At 39.0% G+C, this 23,260-nt stretch overlaps 1 protein-coding gene across 1 annotated transcript in view; it reads left to right on the top strand.

Annotated features, from left to right (window-relative positions):
- si:ch211-191a24.3 (tensin-3) overlaps positions 1 to 23,260 on the top strand; it is a 62,384-nt gene that overhangs the window by 14,598 nt on the left and 24,526 nt on the right. The window contains 5 exon segments of the mRNA XM_022200738.2: positions 5,424 to 6,353; positions 6,356 to 6,370; positions 13,027 to 13,157; positions 16,559 to 16,667; positions 16,754 to 16,822. Coding sequence (XP_022056430.2) covers positions 5,424 to 6,353; positions 6,356 to 6,370; positions 13,027 to 13,157; positions 16,559 to 16,667; positions 16,754 to 16,822 — 1,254 coding nt within the window.

Here is a 23,260-nt window from a genome sequence, read left to right as displayed (position 1 = left end):
GCCTATCTCAGCTGACTCAGGCGAAGGCAGGGGACACCTTAGACAGGCCACCAGTCTGTCGCAGGGCTACATATACAGACAAACAATCACACTCACATTCACATCTACGGGCAATTTAGAGTAACCAATTTACCTCAGCATACTTTTGGACTGTGGGAGGAAGCCGGAGTACCCGGAGAAAACCCACGCATGCACAGGGAGAACATGCAAACTCCATGCAGAAAGATCCCAGGCCAGGAAATGACCGGGGATCTTCTTGCTGCAAGGTGAAAGTGCTAACCACTACGTCCACTGTGCAGCCACCACAAACATTTCTAGTCAAATACTGGTACATACAGGTTTCTAACTGTTTTTTTAAAAAATATTTATTGTTTTGCTTTTTCTTCCTTCTTTTTCTTTGTTTTTTACTCTCCTTTTAGGGCTGCAATTGAATAAGATCCGTAGGAACACAGGATAATGCAGACTTTGCCTTTTTGTTTTAAAGTGATGCTCAGTCAGCTTTATGTTTTTGGATAAGATTTGACTTGTTCTAGTTATAATCGATATGCTTGAACACAAGTCAAAATCCTCTATCTAGCATCTGTGGAGGTTTGGTTTAATCGTAATTTCACCTCAATGGCACCAGACTTGCTAATTACTCCACCAAGGAATGCAGTGGAGTTATGTGATGATCGGCATACGTTTGTCTGTTTTTCTGTCTGTTTGTGCCCATCATTCCTCAAAAACGGATGTGGATGAAACTTTCAAGGAAGGTCAGAAATGACACAAGGGCCAACTGATTAGATATTAGCAGTGATGTGGCTTTTAGTCTGGATCCACAGATTTGTCATAAATTTCTGTATCACTGTGAGATAGTAGCACGGCATCACTGTAACTTTGACTACAAGTGAACACGACATCAGCTGCTTGCTGACGATCACATGATTGTGATGCTAATACAAAACCACTGCTCCGCACTTATTGGGACTTATCCGTCAGAAATAACACAGTGACTGAGCAGCCTTGGCCGAGTGCTGCGCTCTCTGAGTGCTTTTCTTGTTAGATGATGCTCTGGGACGCAACTCCACCATGTTGTACCAAGATGCTAACTTATTCACATGGTACAACGAAATGAATGGACAGCAATGATAACTTGGTGAAGAGGAAAACTACTTAGACGCTTAGCTTTGAAACACAAGAGCATTGTCTAGAAAAACTGTATGTGATTTCTAAGAAACAACATGGATAATTTTAAATAGAATCAAAATAGAACACAGCACAAAATCCCATCTCTGCATGTACTAAACCCACAAAGCATTATCACCAACTCTGCAGTGCTAAAGAGCTCTTTAGCCTGTTTTATCTCCTTGTTTTGGTGTGAATGCATATATTTCTGGCCTTTTCGTCAGACTCAGACACAGTTGTAGACTAGTTTGCAGCTGATATTTTTTCTCTGGAGTTGTCTAAGACCAAAATAGACCTAAAAATACAGTGGATATTCACACTTACATTCCTCAGGTTGACACAAACACCACTACAGTTGGATGATTGTGTTGCTTTGTAACCACAACAACCTTATGAGGTGATAATTTGTCACCTGTTTGTTTATTTGAGCTTTTTTGGTGAACTTTTCTGTCCCTGGGAGGCCAAAAAAAATCCATTAATGTATTTCTGGCTACCATTCAGAAGTTATTTCCCTCTGTGGGTGCAGATCCAGTCTCTGAGATTGTCTGTTTGGACTATGGCCTTCGCTGTGGCCAGTCTTGTGGGTAATTGCCTGGTCATCAGTGTGACAGCTTACAACTGTTGTGGTCACAAAGGCCTCTTTGACGTTCCTGGGAATGGGTGTAACGACAATCATCTAGACAGCAGCCACACCAGACCTGGGTATTTGGAGGCGGCTGTTTTTCAAGAAGTTTCCATTTAGTTAGAATAACCCTTCACACACAGAAAAACACCAACACAAGAACACACATCCAGACAACTGAAACAATCACTTTAAGCGGCGGTTGAGGTTGCAGTTCCAGATGTTTTATGCCATTGCTAAATCTGACCCGGCCAGCCATGTAATTTAGATAGGCTGTTCACTTGGGGAGACATGTGGAAAAGTGGCATGTAAACACACATACACACGCTCACATGAATGCAAGCACACATGGCCATTACATTTAACCGCCAGTACACACGCATGCACATGAGCATAATGAGGGTGCCAGCCAGTTAGCAATGCAGCCCGTCGCAAGAATGTTGTTTTCAACCACAGGTGGTTCTACTTTGCCCTCTCACACCCCTCCCCTCTGCTGCTTCTATCACTCCATCTCCCCATCTTCTTTTACTCTCTCTCTTTCTTCTCTCCCCCCTTTATCTCCTCTCCTGTCTCCCTCTTTCCAACTCCGTGCACGGCTTTCAGGTTCAAGTTGCAGGTTGCAATTTGTCCAATATGTCCCCATCCCCCTTCTGCACACAATCTCCAGAGCCCGCCTCCATGTTTACATTCCCCTCTCCATATTTGGCCAGCTCAGTGTCCTTGTGCTTTGTGTTTTTTTCCTTGAAAGTACATTATGTGTGCTGCACACACTCTTCCACCTGTGTGTGTGTGTGTGTGTGTGTGTGTGGTGTGTGTGTGTGTGTGTGTGTGTGTGTGTGTGTGTATGTGTGTGTGTGTGTGTGTGTGTGTGTGTGTGCATATGTACTTGCAAATCTAGTGAATGATCCACCCTTCAGTTTCCTTTCCCTCCTACTTCCCCCTTTGACATGAAAATGCATGAGTGCACACACTCTCTCCCCACTGTGTTGCCTACCTGTGTCAGCCAGGACAGGATGCAGGGGGGAGGGAAAAGCAAGGGAGGCAAAGTTGGGCTAATTTCGTGTAGACGGTGAAGGCGGGGATTCATAGTGCAGAGACAGAGAAGTGCAGCAGTGACATTAGAGAGGGGAAAGAGAGAGTAGGAGGGGGGGACACCAGAGAGCTGTTAGCACCTTAAGAGAAAGAATGTTCCTCGCTTGTCTTCCTACGGCAGCTTGAGAGACAGAAAGGACGACAACACAGGAAGGGAAAGAGAAGCTGGTCTGAATCTTTTTAATCTGCTTTCACTCTCATCCATTTCAGTCTGTGCTTGTCCTTGCCTCTCCTTCCTTTCTGCTTGTCATCTGTTTCTCTTTTCCTCTTTCTCTGACTCCAAAGGGAGGCTTCAGCAAAACATTTCCATCCTGTTTTATAGTCTGCAGTGGGGACACAGAGTTTACTCCTGGCTGTGGGTAAAGTAAGTTGCTTTTGTTTCATTGAAGTCGTTGCTGAAGTTGTGTTCACCGTGCAGTTATAGAGTGATTATCAGTTTGTGAACTCTGCATCTCTGTTTGAGAGACCTATTAGACCAGCTGTGAGGTTTTACCATGCATGTCTGGCATTTGAGTTTTATTGCCTCTCTGGACTGAAGCGGCTGTGCTCATACAGCTCTGGTATGCACTGTATGTATTGTTGCAGTCACTGTACGAGGCACTCTTATCTTATCTGAATGTGATAATCTTTAAATGAACTTCCTCTTGCTCTTTCACTTTGCAAGTTTTTGGAGTGCAAATGAAACAAATTTTATTATTTTGTACAAAACATAAGTCCAAAACCCAAATATATTCAATTTGCTGTCAAAAAATGCAGTGAATCCTTACAATTCAGAGGCAAGATTAAGGTAATATGGGGTAGGTTTTCCAGAAAAAAATGCTGAATAATTCCTGCCAATTAACCGCTTCACCTTTAGTTTGTCTTCAGCTTGCTGTAAGATTTAGAAATATCTTCTCTTGTTTTTATTTAAGCTGTGTGAGTGAACATGCAGTCGGCTATATCTGACCTCAGGTAGACGTCTCTGCCAGACACGTCCTTTGCATGTCACACACGTATGCATCCGCCAGCAAACACAAAGGGGCTCTGTGTTATCTACATGGAGTATGTCTGGAGTAATGAATCATGTACAGAAGTGCTGCAGGTATGGAGTCACATATTCAATACAAAGGTGGAATTTTCAGCTTTTAGTTTAACTTTCAGACTCTAAACTCTCTCTGAGCAGTGCCGTCTGATCGGGCAGCTGATGAGAGAAGACAGCAGTTAATGATAACTTTCAAAAGTGTGACCTTTTGTTTTGTTAGAAAATCTATGACTCATTTTTATAAATGATGAATGATGTAAGTTCTTTTTAAAGGCAAAAATATAAATTGTTTTAAGGTTTCAGTACACCAAAAGCAGTTAATATATATTTTGGATCAGTGTTCACACAAAAAATGGTCTGTGATGATGATCAAAGACTATTTCTTCACTGTTGTAGATCACAATTTATTTGATTCATGATAAAACAACTGGTCGATCTAGTGCTCAGGAAAATAAGCATTAGTTGCAGCTATACTTTAGATTTACATTTCAAGCAAATGTACCATCATTATACTTTCCTCAAAAAATGCTAGAGATTTAAATATCAGCAAAGGATCACTCATTTCTGATCAGGTGAACGGCTGGATGCTTTGTGGGGTTATAGGAAATAATTTTTGGTCAAGCTAAAATGATTAGCCTTTTAATCAGTTAGGTGACAGTTTTGATAATTACCCCCCCTTTCAAGCAAAAATGCCCCCTTTTCCCCTTATTTCAGCGTCTGAAATTACTTACTCACTGGAATTTAAACTGAATGTTTTTAGGTTCCGAACTTTTGGTTGGACACGAAATACAATTAAATTCATCAACATGCTCTGCAGTCTACATTTTGCTGTGTTTTGTTAAGCTGGTGGACCAAATTCAAAAAGGGATAATAAGTAAAACTTCAGATTTTATGATATGGCATTGTCATTTTGGATTAAGCAATGACAATGTGAATATATTATACTCTGGACTGTAGATTTCAACAATAGTTATGTTACACCTGAATGGGTGAAGTGCTGCATACTTTTGTTAAAGTTAAGTTTCATTTCTGTTTTAGCCAAACTGATGAGTCAAATAACCAGATGGTCAATAGAACATTAATCGGCAGTCATTTAGAAAACTGATCAATCTTTTAAGATTTTTTAAAGTAGAAATGCGTTCTCTGGTTGGTGCTTCTCAAATGTAAGCATTTGCCAGTTTTCTTTGTAAGTTTAATATTTTTTTTTAATTTTGGGTCATTGCTCTGAATAAAAATGCATTTTAATATGTCACCATGGGCTCTGCAGTGGATATTTTTCTGTCCTTACATTTTGTCATTTTTTCGATTTTCGGGTACAATGTAAAATTATTATACAATTCTAATTCAGTGCTTTAGAATTTAAAACAATAAGCCAGTTTTGACTTAAGTGGAAATATTACAATACAATATTATCTATCAATAAATATATTTTGTTTTATTGTTCTTTAAAAATCAGTTGGCTACATTTTCATCTGTTAACACTCAAATGCAAATAAAAAATGAAGTACTTTTGTCTCCTTCCAGCTCCTCCGCATGTGCTGGACCCTGGAAATGGCAATTTCTGCACTAGAGTGAGGAAGAAGAGTAGTGAGGAGGGAGTTTCATTCCCTTTAAGCACCAGCACTCCCAACTGCAGTGACCGAGCACCGTCTGCCAGCAGTGATTCAGGCCTGTCTGTCGCCTCACAGGGGCTGACCGGAGCCAGACAGAGGAGAGGGACCACACAGGACAAGGGTACCCAGGCTGAGAAGCTGGTTTCTGGGGTGGACTTTGAGCTTACTCAGCCTCTTCTTGAGGTCATGACTGAGCTTGCTTCGTCCAGTGGAGGGAAGGGGGAGATAGCTGGAGATGAGTCTGGATTGGGACACAATACCAATGGAGAGGCAAGTGAGAGAGAGACGGACATACTGGATGATGAGGATGAAGTAGATGATGTGGCAGTTCCTGCTATGGACATGCTGAGTTCAAGTAGTATTGGCTCCCTCTCATCTGAAAATTTGCCTGAAAGTCAGAGACCAACCCGAACTGAGTACTCCACACACTCCTGGGTACAGCAGCAGCAGATGGCAGGTATTGTCAGGGGTAACTTGCTTGCAGGGGACGGAGCAGGGGCATCATTGGGGGCAAATAAAAAAAGGCCGCCCCGTCTGGTTGTTCCTGACACACCTCCTCGAGGATTCAGCAGCAGGGAAGCAGTTCAGAGAGGGCTGGTGGACGAGGACAATGCGCATAATGTCACAGATAATACACACAACACACAGTCCACAAAGACCACACACACTTCGCCTTGTCAAGAAGATGAACTGGAGTCATTAACCACAGACTTTGATGAGTCCATAGAGCAGCTTAACCAGCTGATTCTGGATTTGGACCCCACCTTTGTCCCTGTTCCTACCCGCTGTGCCCCCTTGTCCCGCTCTGCCTCCCTACATACCAATGGCCTCAGCCATAAGGGAAAACCCATCTATCAGGTGAGACCAATCACAGTATATGGAAAAGATGTATCACAGTAAGAGCTTGATTAATGCTAGATATTGTGATATTTACTGTACTGTTCCAAAGTTTGGTGTCACCCAGACAATTTCATGTTTTCCATGAACACCAACACTTTTATTGATGTGCTAACCACAAAGGTTTTCTAATGATCAATTAGCCTTTCAACCCCATTAGCTAACACGATGTAGCATTAGAACACAGGAGTGATAGTTGCTGGAAATGGTCCTCTGTACCCCTATTTAGATATTCCATTAAAAATCAGCCATTTCCAGCTAGAATAGTCATTTACCACATTAAGAATGTCTAGACTGTATTTCTGATTCATTTAATGTTATCTTCATTGAAAAAAACTGTTTTCTTTCAAAACTAAGGACATTTCTAAGTGATCCCAAACTTTGGAATGATAGCTTATATCAATACTTTGATCAAGTCAGTTAAAGTTACAGTATTTTGAAATGGATGAAAAATTATGGGATAATTGTTTATCAGTTTTCCAGCAATATATTTTACAAACTATCGAACAACCTCATTTAAAGATGAAATCTGACATCATGAAGTTGAACACTTAGCAAGACAAACTAAATGACTCAGTTTCTAATTTACCATCTAATATGTTGTATTAAAGAAATTGTTCATATTGGCGTATATCTGACCGATATATCTATACATATATCTATCTATATCTCTCTCTCTCTCTCTCTCTATATATATATATATATATATATATATATATACATATATATATGTATATATATATATATACACACATATATATATATATATATATATGTATATATATATATATATATATATATATATATATGTATATATATATATATATATATATATATATATATATATGTATATATATATATATATATATATATATATATATATATATATACATATATATATATATATATATGCGCCATATATCTATGGCAGACTAATATCGGTCAATAATAACAGTCAACAAAAATATCAGACAAATTTTTAAAACAGTTTTTGTTGCCTTGTTAGCAGCGTCACTCTGTGGATGTTGGGCTAACAGCTGGTCCACCACCATGGTTCCTCAGAGGTTAGGAAGTCTACAGACTTTGGTGATTCCCTGACCTTTCTCTCTAATGCCAATATGAGGTGGACATTCGTGTTTTATAGTGTAATATTTCAACAATCACTGGATGGACTTCTGAGAAATTCAGTACAAATATTCCTGTTCCCTAAAGGACAAAATATAAAACCTTTGGGGATCTAAAATCTTTCACAGCCAAGTATGATGAGTATTACTGTATTCGTCAGAAAATAACAGAGTACCATTCAGCTCCATTGTATTGGAATGACAGTGTGAGCAGTTAAAAGCCAAATAATTTAAATTGCTAAATACTGCTGTGACTGAAGGTGAATGTATATTGGGTGAATTGCATGGAGAATTCTAACAGCATGCCACAGTAAGCATAAAACACCTGTGCCAACATGCTCATAGGTACATGAAGCTTGTGGGCGCATTTGTTATATTGTAGAACTCAGTTTAACCTGCAAATACAGAACACCATTTATAACCGTGACTGCAGGACTGAAGCACCACCTGATAGTGGAAATCTCCACCTGACACAGGAATACATCTGTGATTGTGACAGGAGATGTGTTTGTAAGTGTGCATGCTGTTTGCTCAAAGGGTGGAAGCATTTAATTAAACAGGTAGTGGGTATCCTTGCAATGTAAGCAGTGTAAAATCAGGACCTCAGCTCGCTACACAATGATGTGTTTACTCTCCAAACTGTCACAGTTTAAGTGGAAATATACAGAGCTGGAAGAAAAGGTTACATAGGGAAGTATGTGACCTGTTGCCCCGGTGAAACACTTACCAAAATACAATTTACTCACAAAACTACAGAAAGACTCAATCAGGAATGTTGAACACTGTGAAATACTGTAAAGTCACTAATTTTCTATTTTATGTCTGTCAGCCTATAAAAGAGTAAGAAGGAGATCAAAGTCAACACAGATTCAGACCCGAAAGTCACTGTATAACTTCTGATTAAACAATAACAGGAAGGGGTGACTTAAGTTCACCACCAATCCTCCATCACTCCTGACAGTTTCAGTTATTTCTGTACGTTGTTCCTTCAAAGAGTATATTTAAAACTGCTATAATAATATAACAGTGCTATACAGATAGTACTGTTGTTTCATCTGCAAATGATTTGCTGAACAGAACAAATCCAGTCCAGCAAGTTCAAAAATAATGCAAAACTATGGATCAGTTAAAAGACTAAACGGTCACAACCAACGTTCATCTTTTCAGATATCAAAAAGTATAAACAAAACTATGTTTACTTGGCACTTGTGGTACTAGAAGTAGGGTATCATGATATTTACCATTCAGCCATGTTTTAGTGTGAGAGGGACGACGAAGTCAGACACTCAACAACTTGGTGGACAAATCTTTTTCATTTCATTCATTCCAGTAATTCAGTTCTTTATTTTTTTTTTTGAAAAGAACTGCTTTGGACATCATCAGTGAATACAGCATAGTACAGGAGACAAAAATAAAAGCAGTCACTGAAGAACAAATAAGGAGCGAAATAATAAATTGTGGATCACTCATAACTGAAGACAGCATACACTACTATTCAAGAGTTTGGAGTCACTTAGAAATATCCTTATTTTTTTAAAGAAAAGCTTTTTTTTTTTTCAATCAAGAAACCATGAAATGATTTACAAATCCAATCTGGACATTGTTAATGTGGTAAATGACTATTCTAGCTGGAAATGGCTGATTTTTAATGGAATATCTCCATAGGGGTACAGAGGAACATTTCCAGCAACCATCACTCCTGTGTCCTAATGCTACATTTTGTTAGCTAATGGTGTTGAAAGGCTAACTGATGATTAGAAAGCCTTTGTGCAATTATGTTAGCACATGAATAAAAGTGAGTTTTCATGGAAAACCTTAAATTGTCTGAGTGACCCCAAACTTTGGAATAGTAGTCTAGTTGTTATTGCAGATTTAAAAGAGAACACATTGGGAAATATTTGTTTTAAAGACTCCCTGCACATTGATTAGTTCATAAATATCTGCAAAACAGAATGTTGAACACTTCCTTCTTCATACTGAGAAGTTGCTAACTAGTTTCTCACTAAATCATGACTATCTGAGCATTTTTGTGCCTGCTGATGTAAAGCATCATTTTAAACGAAGAGTTTCTTAGTAACTACTTCCAGTGGGCACTGTGCTCTACAGCGTAACCCTTGGACTTTGTCTGACTTGCAAAAGAACATCTTTGTCCCACCTCTGAGATGTTGAACCTGATGATGCCTGGCTTCTGGACTTTTCAGCACTGCCTCATCTTCACTGTTTCTCTTCACCCTGCTGGCAGATATGATGCATTTACTCCCTCTCTTGTCCACTGGGACGGTGCCTGCAGGAAGAAGCACATTTCTGCTGTGACCTCAGTTCTTGATTCATTTTCTGTTTGAGAACTGCAGGTCAAAAGTGTACAAGTGATGTCATCACTTTCCAGCTCTTTGCATGCATAGCAGCTGTTCCGTCAAAGTTAACCTCCGAGTGGCCTGCTGGTTCATATAGTCGAGAGGTGATGACAGTGGACTTAACATCCCCAGAGTCCTATCTGTTAGACTCTCTGCTGTGGTTATGGGTGACCGCGGCCGTGTGCCGTGCATGACTCCGTTAGTGCTGACATTTAACCTCTGACCTGTTCTTTGGTACACGGTCGGGTCAGTGAGAGTTCTCCTTGAAATATGGAATCTGAGAGCAGGAAATGGAGCTTGTGTGTTTGTATGAATGTAGGTCAGTGAGTGTGTCGAGGGGCTGGAAATTGATTTTTTTCCCAAAGGTGCATTTTAAACAGTAACTAATACTTCACTTGCTCAGTTACTGTGACCGTGTGTGCCTGTTTTCCAAGGGGATGTTTTGAGGCAGGAACTTGTAAGCGATCAGGAATGCTTTTGAAGTTTTGACACAACACTTTGCTCACCTCCCTCTCATCATCTTCTTCAAAAGAGAATAGCCCTCTCACAAATACGATGGACATGAAGTGATACTCGACACTGTGAAATCCCCATGGAGCTCCCTCAGCAGGCCCGCTGGTGTGGGACAGTAACTGGATTAGGTTCAGTTGGTTGACTTCAGCTTTGCTTTCATTTGATTTTGTGATGATGGATGCTCAAAGTGAAAGCTGAGCTCACAATGTCCCTGACTGCTGTTTATACTTGATATGCACAACTGAGTGTGATCCCATGTACAGTAAATCTGTAATATGACACACAGGTCAGCCTCTGGTTGCTGTGTTATGGTGTTCTTGGTGTCTTTGTGGTCTTCAAAAGCTGCTATAGAGTAAAGAAAGAAAACTTTTATTGTTGTAGTTGAATAAAACAACCCCCAAAATGGTCTATTTTAGAGGCTGCATAATGGCTTGGTGAGTAGCACTTTGACCTTGCGGCAAGAAGATTCCCAATTCGTGTCTCAGCCTTCTCGGAATCTTTCTGCATGGAGTTTCCAAGTTCTCCCTGTTCATGTGTGGGTTTCTCTGGGTTCTCTGGTTTCCTCCCACAGTCCAAAAACATGCTGAGGTTAATTGGTGACTCTAAATTCTCTGTAGGTGTCATTGTTTGTCTCTATATGTAGCCCTGTGACAGACTGGTGACCTGTCTAGGTTGTCCCCTGCCTTCACCCTAAGTCGGTTGGGATAGACTCCAGCCCCCTGTGACCCTAATGAGGTTTAAGCGGTTTATAGATAATGGATGGATGGATGGATGGTCTATTTTCCTGTGTATGCATTTCATTTAAAAAGTCAGGTTTCAAAATATTGTCAAACAAGTGTACAGATTTTCAACTGATTAAAACTGAAAAGCTGCCAGCCATAACCAAGTTAACAACATGCCATGCTAAGCTGAGCTTTAGCTGGTTGGTGTCTTGATTGTACTTCCTCATGAATGTGTACACCGACAGCTATGGACACCACAGACATGTGGTTGCTGTTGTCCTATTTTTCTAGTCTGCTTGGAGCCAGCTCTGAGGACCCTGTTCCATACATGCACAGTAGATTGGTGTCTATGTATTCCACAAGTAAAATATCTGCATCAACAAGTATGTGAAGTTGTGCTCAGGTCTGTGTGTCCTATGTGTAATCTTCTTCAGTAGTTGCAAAAGTTTGGCTACGTACCGGCCAAAATCTGTGTCCATGTAGACAGTTAACATGTCCACTCTGCTACAAGGGCAGCACTGTGCATGAGCGGAATCCGTAGACACTAATCTACTGGGCATGTGTGGAACTTAGTGGTGAATTGAATGAGGACAGTGTGCCAGTATTGACAGTTGAAAGGTATGAGTGTAGAAAACATATCAAACACTGTAACACATACTCAGAAATATAGAAATAAAACTACTTCCCCCTGCTTTTTGAGGCTGCATCTAGATGTGAAAACAGACTGGACTAAAAACATTACTGAAACAGTTGGAATTTCAGTTCATTTCATTTGGCCACTGACAAAATGGAACAGGTTGTCCTCTAGCATATAAAAAACTCCATCTAGACATGATAACAAAATAAAAAAATGGATTTTCAGCTGAGGGGGTCTTTCAGTGGCGAGTCCCTCCCTTATAACATCACTGAGGGACTGTGTAGTGAAACTTGGAGTCATGGGTGATTTTAGAAAATTCATTCATGATTCAGCTGCTGAACAGTAGAGCAACAATTAAACTCACCACTTCCTCATCTTCAGATTTGTTCAACGTCAGACCTATTATAAATAGACGTGCAAAATGTAACAAAATAAAACTTTGCGCCGTATGACTGTATACTTCATCACTAATAAGCAGCACATGAAGCTGCTTCTCTCTCCCATTTTTAAATACAACTGTGAACTGTTGAATTAAAACAAAGATGTGCCACTTGGTGGTCAGAGGTATTAGAAATAACACAGAAAAGCATAAACTAAAAAAGACTCTTTTTTGGTTCTCATACTTTACCAATTTTCTGATTTTCTGAATCGTTTAAAGCCAACAATGGGATTTTCTTCATATTCTTCATATTCACATTTTCTCATTCAATTGAAAGAGAAAGCATGTCCAAACTTTTAACTGGTAGTGTAGGTCTATGCAACAGATATTTGTCTTTCTGAGCAGAAGTGTTTGAGTATTTCTGTGGGTGTGTGAGATCAGGCCCAGGGGGCAATGACCTACTCATATCTGCAAAGAGAACCACTGATTGTTCCAGCAGATGTTGACAAGACGCCATGATGTTCCACCATCCGGCTACAGTCCAGTCATACTTAGTCATACAGGCTCTGCTATGATGATAGCAGCTCAGCTCTGCTGATAAACATGCTGATAGCAGCTTTTGTCGGAGACAAACACACCAAACATGAATCACTGTCATCACCTGTTATTGCCAAGGTGGGCTCTGGTCATAACAAAGTGTCAATACTGTTTATGTTGTGGTTTTCTATGAGAATAGACATAACTGCTCCTGGATATTTTATGAATTTGATTCTCTGATTGGTTGCAGTTTAGATTATAATCTGTCTGGCTGTCTGACTTTCTTTTTCTGCCTCCCACACTCCTGCCCTCCCCACCCTCCCCCCTCTGTATGACTCTGCTCCTGATCAGGATGGAAGCAGCAGAAGCAGGCCAGTGATGTGACAGACTATGCTGGCCTCCATTCTTCAGGATGGAGAGGAGGTGGACCTCAGACTCTCAGAGGCTCCCCAGTCTACAGTCCCTCTCTCTCATCGTCTCAGGTAAACACAGCTTCCCTTTCTCATCTCACCTGACTCTTACTGTAACTGCTGACTGTCCTACGTCACCCCTGGTAGGCTACAACTACAAAAAGCTGTACAACGGTATGGCAAGAAAAAGCTGAGAATTTGAAGATTGTTGAAAATGGTTTGTGTTGTTTTCATCTCAACAGTTATTAAACACCAGTAACATTAAACACTGGTCGTCATTAGGTTACTGATGACCCAGACACATAACAGTAGCATAGAAAGCATGTGAGCAATCCAACTTCAACTAACTACAGATTAAACTAAGATAACTTAAGCAACTTAATAGGACACCAAGAAGAAATATCACTAAAGGGAAATTAGCATTGTTAAAATACTAGACATTTACCTGTAATTAATAGGATGCAAAGCTAGCAAACATAGAGCGTAACTAAACTAGCAGCAACAGGTACCAGGTGCACAAAATATTCACTGCAACCTAGTTCATTTGCTTTTCTACAACATACATTTGTAAACCATATGTGCACCAGGCTATTCTAAGGCTCATCTTTATAGTAAAAGTTGAACTTTGGTCATTTAGGTCAAGTCAAATCACTGTTATTAATACTACACATTTAAACAGCTGTTGAGCCAAAATACTTTCCGATAGAGAAATTAGATTGGCATTATGAATTTACCAAATAACTTTAAATATTAATGCTAAAGCCTGCAATATTATTGATTATGTACTTGTAAATTTACCTGAATAATTTAAATATCCCAGTTGACACCCCACAATATTTTTAATTATTCTATTTCAATGCTGAAATTAAGAACCTACAGTATTATACAATGAAAACCTGAGAGAATCTAAAGTTTTCCTGTGAGCAAGCATGCTGGCAACAGTAGAGACCAACAGCTCTCTTTTTCAGGAAGTGACCCAAAAACGTCTGGAGTCTGGTAATGTCAGAACCATAATGGTGGGATGCTGTATGACTTAGAAGTTGGGAAAGTTTGTGCCTAATAGAATTATTTTATTCAACATGGCAGATCTTATGAAGTCAGTTTGAAACAATTTCACTTATCCAGCCAAGAAGTAAGAGAGGGAAAATGGATGAATGAATTAGCAACAATATCATTTCATAGAAGTTTGTTGTGTCTTCAACACGTTATTACTTCAGTATGTAAAAATGTGTAAGGAACATGAAAGGTCAAGTTCTGCTTATTCTTGTGATATGATTTGAACGTACACTACTGTTCAAAAGTTTGGGGACACTTGGAAATGTCCTTATTTTTCAATGAAGACAATATTAAATGAATGATAAATCCAGTGTAGACATTGTTAATGTGGTAAATGACTATTCTAGCTGGAAACGACTAATTTTTAATGAAATATCTACATACAGACAGAGGCCTATTTCCAGCAACCATCACTCCTGTGTTCTAATACTACATTATGTTAGCTAATGGTGTTGAAAGGCTCACTGATGATTAGAAAACCCTTGTGCAATTATGTTAGCACATGAATAAAAGTGTGGGTTTTCATGGAAAACATGAAATTGTCTGAGTGACCCCAAACTTTTGAACTGTAGTGTATTATTGCACAGATATGTGACTATAACGGTTGTGGTTATAGTAACATATCATGAGTTCATGAGGAATTCAAACAAGAATAATAGATGTGGAAATGGATACTTAGCTGTATGCAGGTTGAATTTAATTAAAAAAAACCTCTTTCACTGAGATTTTACCACAGACAAATCATTAGCACTGTAGAAAACGTCAAGTCATGCAGTTTAAGGTGATATACGCTACACATTGCTACAATAATACTTTAAGACTATTTTAACAGAAACGAAGGGATGTTAATTTGAACACACAGTGGTTAATATTTGTACAGTTCTGCTGTGACAGCTGAGAGCACTTGGTTAAAGATTTGGGAAAGAAAAGTCAACATTTTCACAAGAGAGAGCTTCCTTACTTTGTCAATATCTTAAAGTAACACACTTTTAGCGATCAAAGTGTTTTCTTGATTTAATCCTGTATTTGTCTCAGCTGCTGTTTCCATCTCACATGTTGCCTTAGTGTTATTTTCTTTTCCTGTTACCATGGCACATGATATGCAGGACATTATGCCATCGTGTTGGCATTTGCAGCTCTGTGACTCATTTTTATGAACATGAACGCTTAAGAACAACGCAGGAAACTGCGTAATTACAATACAAATGGTCTCAGTAGGTGTGAATATATGTTGCTGCATACATTTCCACTATGATATTGTGTTTTTACAGTGTCTGATTCTTATAAATATGCTAATTTTGGAGATTTTGACTGCAATCCAATGATACCAAACCAAAACCAAGATCAACGTCTAAATTAAAACAGGAAGCAATGTTAAAAATGCCTAAATGTGGCTTCATTTGCTAGAATTGCAATTGCAAAATGTAGTATTAGAACTGAAGCATTCTTACATGATGTCACAACCAGTGGTACATGTAAAGCATTAGACTTGACATCTAAAATGAGGATGCTTGGTTGTTACGTGAAATGGAAACACTCTGAAAAACTATGACCGTTTTCCATACAGTCATAAATGGGTGCCAAATAGAGCATGTGATATTTAGGAATTACAAACATGTTACGTAATGCCAAAGAGTGAAATTACGTATCCTAGGAAGCTTTAGCTTGAGATCACCTTGTACAGAACCACACTGAGTATGTGTGTAATTTCTATTGTCAGAATTTACATTGCAAGTGGTAAGTCTTTACACAGCCTTCCACAGGATGAACATTTAGGACATCAGAACAATCTCATTTCTTTATTGGCAAGTGGTACTAAAGTTAATATAGCAATTGATGGCTCAATGAGAAAAATATTTACTCATTACTTTAACAAAAAGTTGCACACCGTTCACACCAATTAGAAACTGTGCTCATGAATTATACAAATTTTATGTCAGTAGCATCCAAAACAGTTAATAAAAATTAGATATGTTTAAGCAGCTTTTGGTGAATCACTGGTATGCTTTCAGTGGACTGTGTACCTGTTGCTTAATTACATTAATTAAACAAAATGTAATTATCTCTTTTACATTTTGCTACAAAGATCTGTGATTGGGGTTTTAAATGTAAAACTGTATCTGCATTTTTGTAGATGTTTCTTTTCTTTCCCCTTTTTCTCTCTGTCTCTTGTCTTTTTTGGGAACTTGATCTTTCTGCTCTTGCTCTCAGTCTCTCGGCTGGGTGGCATGAATGGCCTAACTGTTTACACCAAAACACAGGCTGCAGCCATACACAGATCACAAGACTGATGTCTGCTGGTGTGTGTGTGTATGTGTGTGTGTGTGTCTTTGTACTCTTGTCACCTCTTAAGACTTTGAAAAAATCCTGTTCTTGACTTTCTTCACTTATTCCCTTTCTTTCCTCTTTCTTCAAAGCATGGCCATCTCTACAAAACCAACAGTGTGGATTATCGAGGACAAGCGGATACCTCCGACATCGTCCCTCCAACTCCGGCCTTCCCAGTGTCTCCTCCAACGCCCTACGGTAAGAGATAATGTCCAAATGAACACTTTTGACTGTGGGTGTGTCTGCATTTAGAAATCTTATCAGTGCCTTCCTTCTCTTTCCAGTGAAACATTTCTCAGAGATTTCCCAGCTCAGGAGTGGTGGGCAGTGGGAGCAACACAGCTGGACACAAGGTACACTTAACAAGAGTGTGTGTGACCAAGTATTCTGTATGAGTGTGTGACTGGCACAAGCACTAAACCCAAATACTTGAGCTCCTGATTGCTGCTGGGCAGGGTTCAAGAGTTGGCTAGAATGTCGTACCAAAAACATACACTCATACACACACCTGGCCTACACTTTGCTGCTACTGGCTGGACATGTGGGTATGACTTTTGTTTTGGCAAACTGCATGCAGCTCGAGGCAGACTAGCTTGTTCTGGGGGATTTTTAAGTTTTGAAATGATATTAATTTAAAAAATGGGTTTGGATATCCTGTCAGGCTCATGCAAGACAGCTGATGCGGGGTGCCCGCTAATAATAGTTGACGGTAACAGAGGAAGAGACCACTGCTGGCAGGATGTCCACTCACATCCTGTTCTGGGAGGGGACAGAACAGGAGGGGAGGGTCTTTTGTTGCTTTTACATCCTGTCTAAGGAGATATGTACCACACAGCTGCAGGAGGAATTTACTGTGGTGTCAAAAACACAAGTGTCTTTCACTGGTTTGTGCTCATATCAGATCTTAGCTGCTGTGGTAACTTGTTAATGCATATTTACTGTGTGTTAGGTGAAATGTTATGCTGCAAACAGAGCTGATTAAAGTCTTCAATACTGGGACAGTTAATTTAAGGATCTTCAACACCTTAGCAAGAGGTACTGAATGAGGCATTTATACATGTAAACACCAGTTCTGGTACATTGTGCAATAAAACAATCACACCATTGTGGTAACTACTCCCACATGGTAGCATTGAGCCAATAAGAAACTCTGATATCTTGCTACATATCACGTCAGTGTTGCTATGATTCCTGTCAATCAGTCAACACCACAGTGCCAGACGCTCAGTGAGATGTTGGCTAGCTGGCTAAATGAAGAACAACCATCTGAACAGTGACAGATCAGCCAATAGGGAAATATAATGATAGCTATGTTGAGTTTTGCCTGTGCAGTCTGCCTTTAGATGCTATTTGATGCCAATAACACCAAGACTGGAGAAATTGTGTTGTGACAGGCCCGCACATCTCACTTATTTCAGGTTAGCTGTTGTCATTGCAAAAGGACAGAAAGAACAGAAATGGTACAGCATCGATGCTGGAAATGCTGAAGGATACATTCCATATACACTGCCATTCAAAAGTTTGGGGTCAGCCAGGCAATGTCATGTTTTCCATGAAAGCTCACACTTTTATTCACATGCTAACATATTTGCACAAGAGCCATTTAGCATTTCAACAGCATTAGCTAACACAATGCAGCATTAGAACACAGGAGTGATGGTTGCTGGAAATGTTCCTCTGTACCCCTATGGAGATATTCCATTCATTTCTGATTCATTTAATGTTGTCTTCGCTGAAAAAAATGCTTATCTTTCAAAAATAAGGACATTCCTAAGTGGCTCCACATTTTTGAACAAAAGTATATAAATTTGATTAACATCGTAGAGGTTTGGTTCAGCTCAATCTTCACTGCTCATTGAAACAGATTCAGCCTGTATTTAACAGAGTAAAAACATCTCACAACAGCAATTAAAAATCATATTGATAGGTTCAATTGTAAAAATCAGTTACCAAGCCAGAGGACAAATATTTGATCCATCCATCCATTCTCTATACATCGCTTTATCCTCACTCTGGTCACGGGGGGTGCTGGAGCCTATCTCAGCTGACTCAGGCGAAGGCAGGGGACACCCTGGACAGGTTGCCAGCAGGGGTGAAAGTAGTTTTAAATTCTTGCCGGAACTTTTAGTAATAGTTCCGGACCGTTCCGGCTTACTTTCACCTCATTCCGTCGATGGTAACCATTGTAAATCCTGCTAAAAGTTTTTCAGCCAATCACAAGAACGTGTGGAATTTCAGGTGTAATTTATTGCTAGCCCCAGTGCTATTGGTTGCTACTGGCCATAACAATCGCTGTGTTACGGAAGTAGACACGCATGCGCACTCACGTACTGCTGAGTGAACTCCGGTCGATATCTATGGATAGCAGGCAGGCCGGGCGGCGTACCGGCGTACCCATAGATACCGGTGGAAGAGCGGCGTACCGCCAGCAGATCTTTTCCCGGAACTGCGTTCCGCCACCAGATCTTTTGCCGGTACGCAGTTCCGGCTTACTTTCACCTCTGGTTGCCAGTTTGTCGCAGGGCTATATATATAGACACACAATCGCACTCACATTCACACCTATGGACAATTTAGAATAGCCAATTAACCTCAGCATATTTTTGGACTGTGGGAGGAAGCCGGAGTACCCGGACAAAACCCATGCATGCACAGGGAGAACATTCAAACTCCATGCAGAAAGATCCCAGGCCCAGGCCGGGATTTGAACCGGGGACCTTCTTGCTGCAAGGCGAAAGTGCTAACCACTACATCACTGTGCAGCCCACAAATATTTGATGAAGTGCAAAATTATTTTAACGTTCATGTAACAAAAAGTCTCCACCTTCAGTTGAGCAGCTCAATACCCTCATTTAAAGGAAATGTTCATCATGACAGGCTTGTATTAAATGAAATGAAATAGTTTTTAAAGGCAGAATTATAATATGAAGTTCAAAAAAGCTTTTATTCTGCTGTAGACAACCTTAAATATTATGACCTAAACAGATTTTTAGCCATTCACTGGTAACAAAACTAAAGTGACATTTATGGTGGTATTTTGCAGTTTGTTGCAGACACATTGGTTCTTTTAAAGGGCACGTCTGCCTGTTTATTGTAAACATGTTAGTCAGAACAAAGAGGGAGTAGGATGAAGAGAGAGCCAGTGAAAGAGTGATTATTTTTTGTATGCAGAAAAAACAGGTGATTCTTTCTTTCTGTCTGCTGAATGGGCAAAAGAATTAACAAAGGGCCCCAAATCTCTTTTGCTTGCTGCCCTTTTGGGGGTCAGACAACAGTTTCCTGTTTCTCATGTTAAAGGTGGACACAATCTGGGAAACTATTTACCATGTCTGGACAGAACAGTAAGATTCCTAATTAAAATGATTTTTATGTTATGTTTACAGTCATGACTGTAATCACAATTTGACCTGAAGCTGCTGCTGTGGGCTGCAGCAGACAGCTCAGAAACAAAAACATTCAGCCACTGAACACAGATATCCCCACTTTTATCACCAGACTGATCACACTGAGTATGCTGGGATCCTGTCTGTATGTGCTGGTAATTCTATGAAGTCTGCAGTTACAACATCCTAGTGAAATACTGATTTGGAGATTTGAGACTGAAAACCTGATTTTCTCAACTAAACAAACTCTTTGTTGAGTAGAGCAGGAAATCTGTAGTCTCCTAAGACCTGAGCTTTGGTTAGACGTTCATTTTAGATTTCTTCTCGTTATTTGGGATAAGGAGTAACAAATAAATATGATAATAATCGGATAATATCTCATATCTGATTATTCTATTTATTTTGTTATTATTTTTTATTAATATTATTATTATTATTATTATTATTATTATTATTAGTAGTAGTAGTAGTTGTGGTAATCTACTTTTTTTTAAGTCCATATATATGGACGCTAGGTCTTAGGAGATAACAGAAAATGTTACAGTTTAGTGGAATAGTTTGACACTGTGGGAAACACCAGCCCCTGTCTTCTGCTGTGATTTTGCTGAGAAGATTCATATCACTCTCATGCCTGCGTGTTGAGCTGGAGTTAGAAAGCAATTAGCACTACAAAGTTTTGATTAAAAATTTAAGATGATGAAATTTTGATGACAGACTTAAGAAGCCATTCTGTTTTTATCTTTATGTTATTGCCAATTTCAATACATCTTTGTGGTTTTAAAAAGATTTAATGAAATGAAAAAAGTTTAAAAAAAAAACAACAACAAACAAACCAAGAAAAACCTCCCAAAGCTGGAAAATCCAGGAAGGAACTTTGCAATTGAACAATTTCCTCCAAAATTTTGACCTGTTTGCAACAGACTCATGACATTCTTGACTTATTTTCCATACTTTAGTCATTTAAAAGACTCCTGCTACTTGTTGTGCATCAACAACTTTAGGTTGTCTCTGCACTTGTGCACTTTCAATTCCTCGTGACAGCAAAGTGCAGCTCTCAAATGTTATGTAATCACATTTCCTTTGTGTACTTGTGGTCAAACCAAAATAAACAGTGATAAACGCAGAAGCTCTCTGCCAGCGGAAGCAGGTTTCAGCCAAAGGAATGTAGATGTGTTTGGGAGCTCAGGTTTAGCAGAGGCAGATGTTCTCTCAGACAAACACTTGACTGTCTGAACCTCAGGGGTCAAGAGGGGTCAGGAGAAAGTCTGAAGGAGTGGCAGAGGGCAGCACAGTCTGCTTCAGATGGATGGTTTGTCTTTCATAATGCATGACAGGGAGTTGAAAGATCTTACAAGTTTCAAATACCTGTTTCTTTTCCGAAATGCCAGCATTCCTGTCAATAGTTTTAAAAACACTAAATGATCAAAATGTGAATGAAAGGAATGGAAGCTGCTTTTGCTCTGACAGTGGTCTGCATGAAGTAATACACTTGATGATGAAAACTGCTTTGTGTAATCCATTAATTCTGTGTGTATTTTCAGATAACACAAAAATTATTTTTTAATCAATGCAACCCTATTAAAGATGACATTTATAGAACTACAGCCATGGCCATAAGTTTGGACACAAGTACCATGACGCTTGTGAATCTTAGAAATTGTCACTTACAATACAGTACACAACTCCTGAGAACTATATTAAGTTTCATATTTATAAAAAAACATCAAAAGAGTTTGGTGTCATTTTGTTATTCTTACCAAATTCGGTTGTGAAAGTACTGCATTTTTTTGTTATTTTCTTCTAATATTATGTTTTGGGAACAAAGTTGTTCCAATTGTTGGAATTTATTGATAATATTATATCCCTTGTTGATTTGTTGACTAATTAAACTGGTGCTGTCAAAAAATATTAGTTATGTTCTATAATAGACATCAAAACAGACATAGTAAGTCAGGCTGTGTCCAAACTTATGGCCATGGCTGTAGATCAGTTTATCAACTACATTCACACTACCGTTTAAAGTTTGGGGTCACTTCGAAATATCCTTATTTTTGAAAGAAAATATTTTTTTTCAATAAAGATGACATTAAATGAATGATAAATCCAGTCTAAACATTGTTAATGTGGTAAATGACTATTCTAGCTGGAAACGGCTCATTTTTAATGGAATATCTCCATAGGGGTCCAGAGGAACATTTCCAGCAACCATCACTCCTGTGTTCTAATGCTACATTGTGTTAGCTAATGGTGTGCAACCCTTGTGCAATTATGTTAACACATGAATAAAAGTGTGAGTTTAAATGGAAAACATGAAATTGTCTCTGGGTGACCCCAAACTTTTGAACAACAGTGTAGGTTCAGGTTAAGTTCAGTGGCAATCATTTATTTTTTGAATGAATGAAACACCACTTTTTGAGCTTGGGGTGGATGGTGGCAACCCTGCCTCTCAAAAACTGTGCTGCTACACCTTAATTGCATTCTCATTACGTTTAAATAAAATTAAAAACATTTCTTTTTTGTTTCATATTCTCTCACCAAAAGACTGAGATGTAAAGGTTTCCACGTTGAAAGAGCCACAGTCTGAGTAATTAGGATGGAGATATAAGTCAGCAGCAGAACCTGTGTTTGACTGTTATTCTCACACTTAATTTTGGTTTTTCATTGTTGTCTACTTTCAGTTTTTACTTGCTGTTAACTTTGGTGTCAAAATGACCTGGTTAGGTTTAGGATTTTAACACTGATTGGGTTAAAACGCAAATCTTTCTCTACATATTTGGAGCTTCCTTCCTTTTCACTACTTACTAGGGAATACTCCCACTGGATCTAATATATGATTGGTTGGCTGAAAAGGAGCATAAAGAAGGAATAAAATAAATGTTAAAGTACTGCCAGAGTCTGAGCAAAATCAGGAAAAAAATAATAATGTTGTTGTCACTACTGTCACTACAAGTGAACTTGAAAAAGTGATCTGATTAGAGATGTTTTTTCTAAAACATATTTGCTGGTGTAATTTAGTTGTACGTACACAGAATTCCGAGGAGATATTGTTGATCCTTAAATCTAACTATTGATTATGCATCTAAATTTGGATACCATCTGTGGTATATGGCAAAAAAAATTGAATTTATATAGAGAAAAGCACATTTAAAAATTTACAGATATCTAATGTATTAAACCGTAACTGTCAGGAATCTGCTGTACTTCATATTTATGACACAGCAGCATCTCGGTCAGGGTCTAACAATACACACATTGCAATTTTCTGATGCTGTTCAGTGTGAAGTGATTTCAGGAAGCTGGCTTTTCTTTAATGCTATATGCAATCATAGTCACCTGAATAACAGAAAATTATTTTTCACCATCAAGAGGCATTCTTTAATTGTGTATGGTAAATTTACCCCAAAAGGT

The sequence above is a fragment of the Acanthochromis polyacanthus genome, chromosome 4 (genome assembly GCF_021347895.1).
Source record: "Acanthochromis polyacanthus isolate Apoly-LR-REF ecotype Palm Island chromosome 4, KAUST_Apoly_ChrSc, whole genome shotgun sequence".
Classification (NCBI taxonomy): domain Eukaryota; kingdom Metazoa; phylum Chordata; class Actinopteri; family Pomacentridae; genus Acanthochromis; species Acanthochromis polyacanthus.
Note: the sequence above shows the minus strand (reverse complement) of the source record. Positions and strands in the feature narration are given on the sequence as shown.